At 50.8% G+C, this 12,614-nt stretch overlaps 1 protein-coding gene across 1 annotated transcript in view; it reads left to right on the top strand.

Moving 5' to 3' along the window:
- Positions 1 to 72: 72 nt before the first annotated feature.
- Positions 73 to 12,614, top strand: part of LOC130586114 (fer-1-like protein 4) — a 39,699-nt gene continuing 27,157 nt past the window's right edge. Inside the window, exons 1-13 of the mRNA XM_057386824.1 lie at positions 73 to 166; positions 265 to 320; positions 1,270 to 1,358; positions 3,693 to 3,792; positions 7,537 to 7,628; positions 8,231 to 8,272; positions 8,383 to 8,547; positions 8,805 to 8,865; positions 10,063 to 10,194; positions 10,305 to 10,367; positions 11,372 to 11,456; positions 11,735 to 11,894; positions 12,112 to 12,295. Of these exons, the coding sequence (XP_057242807.1) occupies positions 88 to 166; positions 265 to 320; positions 1,270 to 1,358; positions 3,693 to 3,792; positions 7,537 to 7,628; positions 8,231 to 8,272; positions 8,383 to 8,547; positions 8,805 to 8,865; positions 10,063 to 10,194; positions 10,305 to 10,367; positions 11,372 to 11,456; positions 11,735 to 11,894; positions 12,112 to 12,295 (1,308 nt within the window). The 5' untranslated portion in view covers positions 73 to 87. The remainder of the gene's footprint in view (positions 167 to 264; positions 321 to 1,269; positions 1,359 to 3,692; positions 3,793 to 7,536; positions 7,629 to 8,230; positions 8,273 to 8,382; positions 8,548 to 8,804; positions 8,866 to 10,062; positions 10,195 to 10,304; positions 10,368 to 11,371; positions 11,457 to 11,734; positions 11,895 to 12,111; positions 12,296 to 12,614) is intronic.

Below are 12,614 nucleotides of genomic sequence, written 5' to 3'. Positions count from 1 at the left end.
GCCGGACCGGCTGGGTGAGTCGGGCTGAGTCACTCTGGGCGGTGCAGGGCTGGGCGAGGGGCAGCAGGGCCGCTGTCACTCGGCTCCATGGCGCTCAGCGTTGGTGTCCGGCGGCTCTCCCATCTGCCGGGCCATGGCGAGCGGCAGGTCCATCTCAGCTTCCGAGGTGGGCTCTGGATGGCAYTGATGGCAAGGGGTTGGGGATTGAGGGCTGGGGCCTGTCTTCCCCTTAGAGCCCCTCACACCTCCTCTCTTCTGCTCAAGGCTTCACCCAGAAGACAAGGAAGGTCTGCTGTGGCCCGGAGGCCAACTTCCAGGAGGTGAGCAACTGGGATCGTGTGGAACATATGGGACAGGGATGGGACTGGTCAGTGTCCTGGTGATAAAATCATAGATTCGTTTGCATTTGAAGGGACCTTGAAAATAATCTAGTTCCAACCCCCACACCATGGGCAGGGACATTTTCCACTGGAGTGTTTTCTGGGAATTTCTATGCTATCTCTTTGTTCCACTCCGCTCAGAGAGCCCAGATGGGTCCYTTGCACTGTGTCTGTGAATTGTGCACACAAGCTGAAATTCAACAGTGATGCTGAGGCATATCAAAGCTTAGGGCAAAGCTGCACCTGCCCTCAGAAGGCCAGATTGTCACTGCAACCTTATGCCTTATGGGGCAGCAGTGGGACTTGTGTGTTTGAATGTGTGTGTGTGTGCAGGGGCAGGGATGGGGGTGACTTGGGAAGCGTGTCCACCTCTCCAGTGCCATCCCCACTCAAGCCTGTGTTGTGCCAGTGGGTGGTTCCTCATCTGTCCATTGCTTTGGTCCTAATGCCAGTGTGCTGCCTGGAGAGAGGCAGAGAAGGTTGGGGACAGGAGGAACAGCAACCATTTTGGGTGTGTGGTGAGTGCAGCTTTGCTATGGGCCAGATGACTCCCTGCCCAGGTGATCTCTTCTCCCCAAGTACCTTTGTATATTCCCACATCCTGTCTCACTCCACAACCTGCCAGATCAGGGACCCCAGCAGGCATAAGCATCCTTTTTTTTCAGGATGATGTTACTCTGACTTCTTTAACAGCTAAACTGTGGTTCTCTGCTGCTGGAGGGGCTCTATGGTTGATCTGCTTGGCCAGTAGGAAAGTAACTTCCCACCACAGCTGCTTTTTGTCATGCTCGTGGACTCAGTCACCTCATAGGGAAYCCAACCAGCCACCAGATGTGGGGAACTGTGCTGAGAACAAGTTATCATYGCTTCCTGCTCCATTTTTTTGCAGCTCTTTCGTTGGCCTCACTATGGGAAGCTCGTCATGGGTGAAATGCTGTCCATTAAGGTTTACAACTGCAGCAAGGTTTTCAGTAACAGGTGGGTCCTTTGATTGTTGGGGTGACCAGTAGTGGTGGGGGAGGAGACATACTAGTCTTTACATTTTCTACAGGGAATAGAAAACATTTATTGAAAATCTGATGGAAAGAAGACAAGCAGGATGCAGGTTATGCACGGAAAGATGGAGCTGGTTATTCTGGTGGGGCAGCAGTGCTGTAATATATTAAGTTAAATAAGGTGAATGCTTTAGCTGTGCCAGCAGTAACAGGGACTACATGAGGATCCAGGTCAGACCCAAAGGTTAACAAGGCCCTAAGAAACAACTCCAAGAGCAGGTCTTGCTGGAGACTRGGGACCTGCTCTCACCCTGAACATCCTTGTGGTGACCATGACCATGCTGCACCAAATTCAACATACCTGTCAATGCAGAAAAGCCCTGAACCTGTGGTRTTATGGTTTAACAATACAGCTAATTTAAATTTTAAAGATCAGCCAGAATTTAAAATTCTTCTAGGACATACAGACACAACATTGTGAACTCAGTGGCTATTCCAACAGTTGTAAAACACTGGAGGGAAACCCAGGAATAGAGATGACAGATTGAGTAATGGTGGTGGAGCAAGAAAGGTGACAGAAGCATGTCCCTCAAGATGTGTGAAACAYGAGGATGCAGGGAAAGGTGCCAGCTCTGATAAGCAAATTGTAAGAACTGAAGGAAAATGCACCAGCTAATAATGGAAATCTAATAAGTTTGCATCCAGCTAATAATGCAAACATTTTCAAAGATGCCAGAGAGGGCATGGAGGAAACTGATGAGCACAACACGTGCTAGACACAGATAAAGACAGCAGAAAGTTGTGTCACTGTTTCCTCGATGCTTTTCTTATGGGAGCGAGATCATAGGAATTGTCTYTGAAATGTCAATAGAAACTGCTACAGGACAAAGAGATAACACAAACAGTAACAACGCAATAGGACTTGACAGCCTGGAGCAAAAGAGTCCAGTGGGAAATGAGTGTACTCACACTATCCACACCCCTTCACTGGTGGTGAGTAATATAATTGCAGGTGAAAGCAGTTGGTCTGTGCATTGGGATAGTCAAAATTAAACAGAAAGAGAGTGTGGAAATACAGAAACAGAAAAAGAGTTGTTTCATTGCTGTATCTGTTTGTGGCCTCTGGACTTCTGTGCATGCCTCCTTTCTGTGGCAGCACCAAACTGGCCAAGCTGGAAACGAGGGGGATGAGCAGAAAGACTCTCCTTGGGGGTAGGAAGTTGGACAGGTTCTGTGTCTCAGAGAAAAGGGAGCTGAGAAGGAATACGAGAGATCAGCATTTCACAGCTGAAATGGAGATGCATGGGTAGCAATTTCTCTTGTCTGAGTCCTGGGTGAGCAGTAGATTGTTCTGATTGAACTGCCCAGTGGCAGTTCTCAGCTGGCACTGGGAAGCTCCCAGCAGAGATGGCAGGGGGAGAAGGAGCTCCCTGTACACATGGATGCAAAAAGTATCACACAAGCTGGGGTGTCATGGTTTGAATGCCAGCCAAATGCCAAGGCACCCACGATGCTTCRCCCCACCTCCACAGCCAGGCAGAAGAGTGGAAAAAATGTAATTARCACAAGGATTTATGGATTKTCGAGAAGGAGTTTTAAGGGATTGGGAGAATGATAAATGATCCAAGAGATCAAAACAGGTTGTAACTTGCAAAATAGATTTATTACTAAAACTACTGTGAAAAATGAGATTCACTTTCTTGTTAAAATTTAAAGGGTTTTAATAAATGACAATAGGGTACATAAAAGCAAAAGGATACGGTGCTGGGTGCTGGGCCAAGCAAAAACATCATGTGGGGTTAGGAGGCGTAAATGCCATCCTGCATGCCTTACTGCCACTTGCAGGGAGCCAGATGASCCTTCTCCAGAGAGAGGCCCTTTGGAGTTGGTGAATTTGGCCCAACTTGCTGCAGACATTGTGTGGTCATAGTTTTATGTCCTGTATTTCTGTGTTTCCTTGTGTAAAGCCTCTGTTTCCCAGTTTTAYCTAAGAAGAGTCACCCCAGCTCTGCTGGGTGCCCAGACAGACTGGATCCTGTGAAGCCCCTCCCTCTGCTGAAGGGRAGATCTGCTTTGCCCTCCACGAGTCTGGCTCTGCACAAGTGTTTAACCATCAATGGCAGCTCAGTTGCAAGGAGCTGCCTGGGCATGACTGGGGTGGAGGTAGGACCTGCTGCAGGGTCAGTCTCGGGTACTCRGCTGTACTTCAGGGCAGCTCGGAGGGGTTGTGAATAGGAGAGTGGAGATGCCATTACTCCCCAGGATGTAGGCTCTGGTGCTATGTACAGTGTTGTTGCAGTCTCTCTTTTTGTTCCAGGCTGCTTGGTACCCTTGTCCTCAGCCTTCAGCACTTGATGACATCTGGTAGGCTACTCCTGCGGGAGTCACTTGTGGACAAGAACAACAAAGTCACTGGTGTAAGTCCTCCAAGGACAGCATAGCTGTCAGCAGTCAGTAAGGCTTTGTGGGAAGCCTCATGTGGTACTACCCAGGTGGATTTGGTGCTGAGGGGGRATCCAAAGTGCTATTTGAGCTGGGAAGCACTGTGGCATTTGTGGCATCTCTGTATAGGGACACAGACACTTCACATCCACCAAGAGGTTTCTAGGAGCGTCTACAAWTGTATGGGGTGGGCTGGGAGTCCTGGAGACCTGTCAAGGGCCTGAATGAGCAGAGGGAGGCTTCATAAAACCTTCCCAAGTCCGGGCAATGGATGTAGGATATGGCATCTCATCTGCTTCATGCAGCATGCAGTGCCTGTACAGGCTGCTGCGGGGTGSAAAGCACAGGGGAGCTGATGGGGTGAGATAGAGGGTGGTAGGGTGCCTTGGGACCCCCAAAAACTTGCTAGTATCCCAAGGCTAACACTAGTTGGATGGCTTAATGAGTGTCTGGGACAGGATGAGTGGCTCTGACACCTGACTGCCCCTCTGTTCTGYTCTGTTCTGTGGGTCCTGCTCTCCTCCTGCTCTGGCATTGGGGCTCTGTGGGTCCTTTGTGCTTGTAGAAGATGAACACTACCCTAAAGTGAGCTGTTTCRTGCCAGCTGGGTGTGCAGGCACAGCTCAGTGGGTTCTGGACTGCCAGAGGTGTGTGCCAGAGCAACTGGCAGGGTGGGAAGAGCAGAAGTGGAGGCAGCAGTCTGGCAAGGTTCTGTCTCTGCTTGCTCTTCACAGAGGCAATATGACTAAACCACACGGTGGAACATGGAATGCAGCTCTGTGGCCACCAGACCACCAGCCTGAGTGGTGCAGGTTTCTTGTATTGCTGGACTCCTGGATTGTGGAGAAGGTCCAGGTGGAAATTGAGCATTCCCAGGATGATATTTAACCCATGCAGYTTACTGGATAAACGTTCATGCAAGCAAAGCTACAGGGATTAGACTCACCCCTTGGTTCTGGTGATGCTTTGAAGGGACCCCATTGTGAAAGGTCCGAGCTACCCTGTGGCCCAGTCCTTTGCCCCCGAGTGTGTCTTCCCTTTTGCTAACAGCAGCACTTGGGCTGATGAGCTGCTCCAACCAAAACCCAACCACATTCAGTTTTATCAGATTAGTTTTGGATTGTGCAGCCCTGGCTGCACAACAGTYTGTCTTGGTTTGAAAGACAGRCGTCTGCCAAGGAAGGTGAGAACYTCCCTTGGAATGGAAAATATGATCCCACTTCCCTCCAAATTACTGTAACTTTGAAATTATGGGGCTTTCAGGCAAAGATATGGGAAAAAGACTAGCAGTTTTTTACTAGTATATATGTATGTATATAACAAGGCAAACAAACATCAACAATGGCAGCAACAACAAACAAACCAGAGACCCAGCCCCAGCTCAGTGCCAGCCCAGTGCCAGCCCCATGGCAGCCCCAGTCCCATGGCAGCCCCAGCCCCAGTGCAGCCCCAGTGCAGCCTCAGTGCAGCCCCAGTCCCATTCCAGCCCCAGCCCCAGTTCAGCCCCAGTCCCATAGCAGCCCCAGTCCCAGTGCAGCCCCAGTGCAGCCTCAGTGCAGCCCCAGTCCCATTCCAGCCCCAGCCCCAGTTCAGCCCCAGTCCCATAGCAGCCCCAGTCCCAGTGCAGCCCCAGTGCAGCCTCAGTGCAGCCCCAGTCCCATTCCAGCCCCAGCCCCAGTTCAGCCCCAGTCCCATAGCAGCCCCAGTCCCAGTGCAGCCCCAGTGCAGCCTCAGTGCAGCCCCAGTCCCATTCCAGCCCCAGCCCCAGTTCAGCCCCAGTCCCATGGCAGCCCCAGTCCCATGGCAGTCCCAGTTCCAGTGCACGCCCAGTCCCATTCCAGCCTCAGTGCAGCCCCAGTCCCATTCCAGTCCCATTCCAGCCCCGCCCGCTCTGGGCTGTCCCGCGCCCCCCCTGGGTGCAGTTTCGCTCACCGCCGGCAGGGGCGCTGTGGCGCGGGCTCAGCCGCCTCCCTGTGCAGTAATGGCGGCTCAGGCGGCGGGAGGGAGAGGGCAGGGCCTACCCAGGATGGCACATTGCCAGTGCCTCTCCGGATGGGGAAATGGGCTGTGACAGGAACCTCGGCACAGCGGCTGGAATGGTACAGGCGGGCGCACCTGGGATACCTAATGAAATGCAGCAGAAACTACCCAGCCGTAACAGGAGCTGCAGGGGSTCCCGCGCCAATGGGTACTGGGTTAAAGTGTAGCGAAAAACCTGGAGCAGTGACAGAAAAACAGCGGGGTTGGACACCGGCCAACAGCCCGGAGATGCTCTCTCGAAGGGGAGAGGGGGTAAGRGTCCCATTTCACAGTAAGGTCGGGTGTTGGAAAGGTCCCAGTTTCACCACCAGAAACTCACYCACAGTAAGTGGAATCAGTGCAGGACGACAACTGCGCAGTGCAGTGAATGCTCTGAGCAGCGACAGTCCAGCACCAAAACCACCCCTGTCCACTCTGGTGCTGAGACAGAGAGCGAGTGAGGAGCCCAGCCCAGCCCCTCGCCTGTGTTTCTAACCATATCACCTCCAGTTCGCCCGCAGCCAGGGATATTTCCATGGACTGTTGCAACGCGCAGCTACCTCTTCTGTTTCAATTGTCCCCATTTGTCTCTCCGGCAACGCCGTCCCCCTGCRTTGTCCTTCTTCCAGGTAGCAGATGGAAAAAAATTACTGAAAAAAACCAAACCCAACACCCAGAAATAGGGCAGGCAAGACTGCCTATCCGAGAGCAGCGTGGGACCCTCTCAGCTCAGCTTGAAAGAGACGTGACCCCGAGAGAGAGGCTGCTCCTTTATCAAAGTGGAAATAAAGCTGTTAGACTTCCTGCTAAACCAAGTCCTGTCCATCTCTGGGACTTGAGGGATTGCACCTCTTTTTCTCCTGGTGGTTTGAAGGAGTGTTTTTAGAACCTTAGTTTTTTGCCCAGCTTTATCTCCCACTTCWTCACCATCCAGCCTTTGCTGCTGCCTTTCTTGATCACTCTCCTACTGCATTCTTAGGCTACATTTCTTTTTCCAGAAATGTATGTTTTCTGGGGATTGAGTTCTGAATGCAGACTGTACATCCCGTTCAGCCTCCTAAGGAGTGATTTTCTCCATGCTAGTGGTTTTAGCCTCTGCTTGGAACTTCTTTGTGTTTGTGTTGGTTTGAGATCAGGCTGGCCACYTGCAGACCAAGGGTGTTCAGACCTGTGCTGGCTGTGCCTATCCCCAGCGTGCTGTGTACTTCCCCGGCGGTCCTTCCATGTCTCCTGTGATGCAGACTCTCGGTGCTGATGGCTTCTCCAGCATTTTAGTTCAAGCTGTCCTGCCTAAGAATGCTTTGCCAGCTGTCTTGTGCCTCTCACAGAGAGACCACTCCAAATCCTGCGTGTCAATCTGCACAGGTCTCCCCAATTCCTTTGTCAAAAATGCCTCGAGGCAACTCTCAGGGTCCTCTTTGTATTTTAGATTTGAAAATTTGAGTCAGCTTTTATTCAATGAATCCTGGAGTCTGGGAAGCTGGAGAGGAGAGAGTTTTCTTATGTCTAATTTGTTGATGGAGGCAGACAAGTGGAGTCTGGTATTAGTCGGCTTCTTGTGGGGGATGTGACTACCCTTCTGCTTCTTTCCGCCAGCTTCTCTACTTCTTTTCCCATGCCACCCTTTCTCTTTTTCATGAYATTTCTGCTGTTGTCTTGTGGCTGCCAAACTCTCAGGCCATTTCACTTTCTGTTTGTAGATCTACATTGAATTGGATTTGCGATACCAGCCTCCAAATGGCTCAGTGGGGAGCTGGGTTGAAGATGATTTTGTTTATCATATTAAAGACAGGTATGRAAAGCCTAGGAAGAGAAATTTCCAGGCAGTTTGTACAGCTGCCTTTTGTCAGTGACAACCTTTGGGATGTAATCCAGCCTCATTTAGTCTCCACGATTGGCCAGACTGATGCGTCTCCACTCTATAGCAGCAATGGGGGAGCAGGGCTTTTGGATATAAATACTTTGTCATCACAGCAAGACTTTGGCTGCAATCATCCACTGTAGGTGCTGGGAGTCCTGGGGCTCCCTGGGACAGCCTTGAGAGCATTTCTGCAGCCTTCCTGGCTTGTGGTTGCAAAGTTGCAGAGAGCATGACTTTAGCCTCCAGCAGCTTTATACACCCGACACACTGGTGGTGCCCAAAGCCAGGGAAGTTKTGAGTTTCTGGGCAGACAAGATGACAGGCAGCAGCAAGGCCTGCACAGTGTCATTTGTGGAACACCAGAGGGAAAACAGCAGACACATGGGGTGGACAAYAGACAAGCTTAGAAAAAAAGTTCTGATGTCCCTGCCAAGAAATAAGCAGGAGTGTGGCTGGGACACTGTTACTTAAATGCATCAGGGAACAGCTGCAGCACACTGGTCTTTGAAGCAAAATATCTTTTGTTCTTYCAGTTCGGAGTTAATCATCCGCAATCCTGGATTTGAGCAGCTGGAGTAAGTAGCCTTACTTGAGTGTCTTGGCTCACCCTCCTGGGTGGAGAGCAGTGCACAGCCCACTTGTCAGGGCTGATGCACAGCTCATGGCATGGGGGTGGTGCTTGCAGGACTGCCGAGGGGCTGAGAGCAAAGGAACTGGACCAGAAGGCTGCCACACTAGGCAGGAAGCTGGCTAAAGGTCTGGAGACTGATGAAGAAGAAGAAGARGAGGAAGATTTTTATGATACGTCTGAGATTGAGGCCTCCGGCATCATCTTGAGCCCTGTGAAGAGGTATACATGGCATGCTTTTCTCTCTTGCCCCTTTTTGGGTACTGGGGTAGAAAGTGTCTGATTCTGCAGCTCATGGCAGTCTGCTTTGGCAAAACTTCCATCTCTAATGCCCCTGGACAGGGTGTGTTGAGGATTTGCTCATTTCCAGGGCAAGGGACCATTATTTGCCAGGTTTTCTGTTGCTTCTCTTGGTGGGGACTTATTCAGGTCCATATTGGTAAAGAGACCTGCTCACCTGGGCTTTTTATTCTTTGCAGCCGCTCCAGACTCTGCTCTGCACGGGACCTCTTTGCCATCCCAACCCCMCAGAGCTTCCAGGTACTGCAGTATTGGGTGTGTGTCCCTGGTCTTGCAGCCAGCTCTGTGGGCCTTGCTGTGGGCCTGGGCTTCTCCAATTGCCACATATTCCATCAAGGCCTCTGACATGAAGATCATCATGCTTTGTGTGACTTCCCTGGGCAGGATGTAAGATTCCCTGAATGGACTGCATCCATGAGTGCCGGCTGTGGTATCAGTGAGCCCATAGTTAGCTATGGATATACAGGAGAGGGAAATCAACCACGTGCCACTGCAAAACACTGCCTGAGCAGAGATTCAGAGATTGCCCAGGCAGCCTGGTGCCTACCAGCTTTCCCAGGGCTATGTCTTCCTTAGGGACATCTGTGGAACATGACTAGGGCTGGAGGGCAATGTGGGGGCTTGCTTGGACATGCTGAGAGGCTAGTAGGAAGCTGTGGCTCTGGCTGATTATCTGACATCAGGCTTATGTCAGATAAATTTCAATTATTAATTGAAATTATTTTCAAGGCAGGTATCCCAGCCGCCATGTAGCCATATGGATTTAAATTTATTTCCCATATAGCCATATGGATTTAAATTCTCCTCTGGTTCTAAGTGAATGTAGACTCACATTTGGTCCTATCAACCAAGCAGGAAGCCTTTGTGAGGGTTGAATTTCCTACCATTGTTTTCTTGAAGCTATTATTCTGCATATTAACAACAGCCTGGTTACTTGTACTGAGAGCAAATGTGAGAACATTTCTTGCATAACTTAGACTCATAAGCAGTTGCAGTAAGAAAAAGTGAGACAGCCGCCTTCCAGTYTTTCCAATGGTATCCATCTCAGTAGGATTCAAAGAGATGTATTAACAGAAGATACACAGAGTACTTTTCCAAGATGCTTTGTGGACCCTGCCCTGTGGGTGCAGTGGGTTTGCARCCCCTTGGGATCAGGAACTGAGGGTACAAGTGCTGCTAGAAAAGTCTGCTTTTGTTGAAGGTACTGGAGCTCTAGCACTTTATTTCCTTGTTGTCTGAAAGAAASAAGTATCCCAAATACCATTTTGGTCTGTCCTGGCTGTAGCAGATTTCAGCAATCATTACCTGCCCCAGGTGTTCACTTCTGAACTGAGAGTGCCCTGTACATGTGCAAGCTGCTATTGTTGAAACAATCTCAAGATGGAGATGTAAACAAGGAGACTGCTGATTCTAAGGTTTTCTCCCACATTTTTTCAGGTTGGGATTAATGTAATTGAAGCACAGAAGCTGGTGGGGGTGAACATCAACCCCTTTGTTGTAGTTAGGGTTGGAGAGGAGAAGAAGCACACAGCGACGCAGAAGTCAACAAATTGCCCTTTCTACAATGAAGTACGTGGCTCTGTCCTTGCCCCTCCCCTGGTGTCCCAGGTGCCTGAGACTGTCCTTGCAAGGGATGCCTGGGAGCCTGGGGCTGAGCTTGTCTTGTTCTTCTCTTTCAGTATTTTTTGTTTGACTTCTATGAGCCAAGGGAYATTTTATTCCACAGACTCATAGAGATCTCGGTATGTATGTCTTCCTCTTCATCTTACATTGGTAAGTGGTCCAGTGCAAAGCTTCTGTGTGTAGACATTGGGAACGATGAGCAAAGCAAGGGTACCAATACCACTGAGGTGTTTCAGCCAGAAGCACCTGCCCACAGAGAGACCAAAGGGCCTTCCTGTGGCTGCACTGGGGCAGAGATGTAACTCTGCTCTGAGCCTGTGCTGGATAGTGCTGCCTTCCCACCTCCTTCAGGTCACAGTTTTTATTCACCCTGTGACTGAAGTGGGCCTCTGAGATGCTTTCTTGTCTGCTGCCTGTTGCCCTGCTGTTTTGCCAGCAATTCCGTACTGCTCCTTACCCTGTGCCCTCATCCTGCAGGTCCTGAAGGTGTCTGGTGTGAGTGGGTTAGAAATGTTTTGTGCTGTAGAAAAGCCCAGGCCGACAGAGAGGTTTAAAATCCCCTGGCCCAAAGCACARGGGCTTCCCCAAGGCATGGGGGGTGTTCTGAAGATAGCTAAACCCAATAAGCACGTCCTTTGCCAAGTGGTCTCCAGCACTTTCCCTGTCAAAGCACATCACCTCTGCTGGTGTGAGTTCAGCAAGCCCTGAGCAAGACTTAGTTTTTGGGAGAGACATTAGCCTGGTRGGGTCATGGCTCTACCCTAACCCAGCAGGATATGGACACAGGATTCCCTGTGGGAAAACAGATCGGTCCTAGGTCCATTGTAGGGGCGTGGCTTACCTGGGACTGCAGAAACTGAATTGGTTTCACACAACTTTGCCTTGGTCTGGGTTTGACTGCCATCTGTGGGCTGGTGAGCTTTCTGGGAGTGGTTGGGTAGGAATGAGTTTGTCCCAGGGCTAACTCAGAGAGGCCAATCTGCATGAGGAGCTTGCAGCCTCTGCCTCAGCTGTGCTTTGGAATRGGCACCTCCCAGCAAACCTGTCTTCCTCAGAGATATTTGGATGTGTCACCTGGTTGCCCACACGTCATGGTGGACTGGTGGACTTTTGCTGTCTGCAGGTTTTTCACTCAAAGAAGATACCATTTCTGGGAACTTGCATAGGAACATTCAAGATGGATGTTGAGACAGTGTACAGCCAGCCAGGTATGAGGGACTGCACAGCATACCTGTGCCTGACCCTGGCTCTGTCTGAAACTGGTGTTTCCTTTGTGCTCTGATGGGTTTGGTCGGGGCCCTAGCTTTAAAGCACTTAGTTTGCATGAGGACCTGAACTTGCTGCTTCTCCCAGCTGTCTAAAGGCAGGTAACCTCCTGCATCTTCAGGGGCTGGATCAGGGCCAGGGCAATTCTTGTGCAGGTGGAGTTGGATGTGAAATGGTAACCAGGCCTTCTCTCTAGGGAATTCCTCCTCTTCCCTCTCAGATCACAGATTTTTCCAGAAGTGGGCAGTTATCAGTGATCCMGCGGACACCCGGGCAGGTGTGAAAGGCTTTGTGAAGTGCAGCATCTCTGTCTCTGCACGTGGGGATGTTGTGGGCTTCCTTCCCACCTATTCCAGGAGCCAGGATGAGGACATTGAAAGGTAGGTGCAGGGGGATCTTACAGGGTCCCGGGGAACATTGTCATGTCTCTCTTCACACTRACTTTTTTTTGCCCCATTTTCCCCTCTTCTGATGAGGAAAGGCCCAGTGAAAAAGACCTGTGATGAGGCAGGATCCAATCTTTCTGCCAGTCAGGGAATTTCCCAGCATTGYTCTCTATGGACTCCAGGAGAGACAGAACATTAATTTGTCTTTCAGGAACCTGCTGCTGCCTAAGAGAGTCCCTGCAGAGAGACCCTGGGCCAGGGTSTGCATCAAGCTGTATCGTGCTGAGGGCCTGCCCAGCATGAGTGCAGGCGTCATGGGGAGTTTCTCCAAGATCATWGGGGAGAGAAAAGTCTTTGTCGACCCATACGTGCAGGTCTCGTTCTGTGGGCAGCAGGTGAGTCTGTCAGAGAGTCTGTGTTGGGACAGGCTGATTCTCCCTTGGCTGTGTAACAGCATGTGCTGGGCTCATGCTGCTGGGAGCCTCCRTGGGGCACACAATCCCACTGAAAACGGGCGAGGAGAGGCCAGGTCTTGCTGTCTTTAGCAATGGCTGAGCTGTGCAGTCATGGATGTGCAATGTCTGAATGAGAAGGCTGTTCTTGACTTGTCTCTCCAGAGAGTTGTTCCTGGGACAGCCCCAGACCTGGGCACAGCTGCTGGCTGAGCTACTGGCTTTGCAGGCAGAGGTTCATATCCTTAAACATAGGGAGAGG

The sequence above is a fragment of the Malurus melanocephalus genome, unplaced genomic scaffold (genome assembly GCF_030028575.1).
Source record: "Malurus melanocephalus ecotype Western Australia unplaced genomic scaffold, MMel_1.1 scaffold_1065, whole genome shotgun sequence".
NCBI lineage: Eukaryota > Metazoa > Chordata > Aves > Passeriformes > Maluridae > Malurus > Malurus melanocephalus.
Note: the sequence above shows the minus strand (reverse complement) of the source record. Positions and strands in the feature narration are given on the sequence as shown.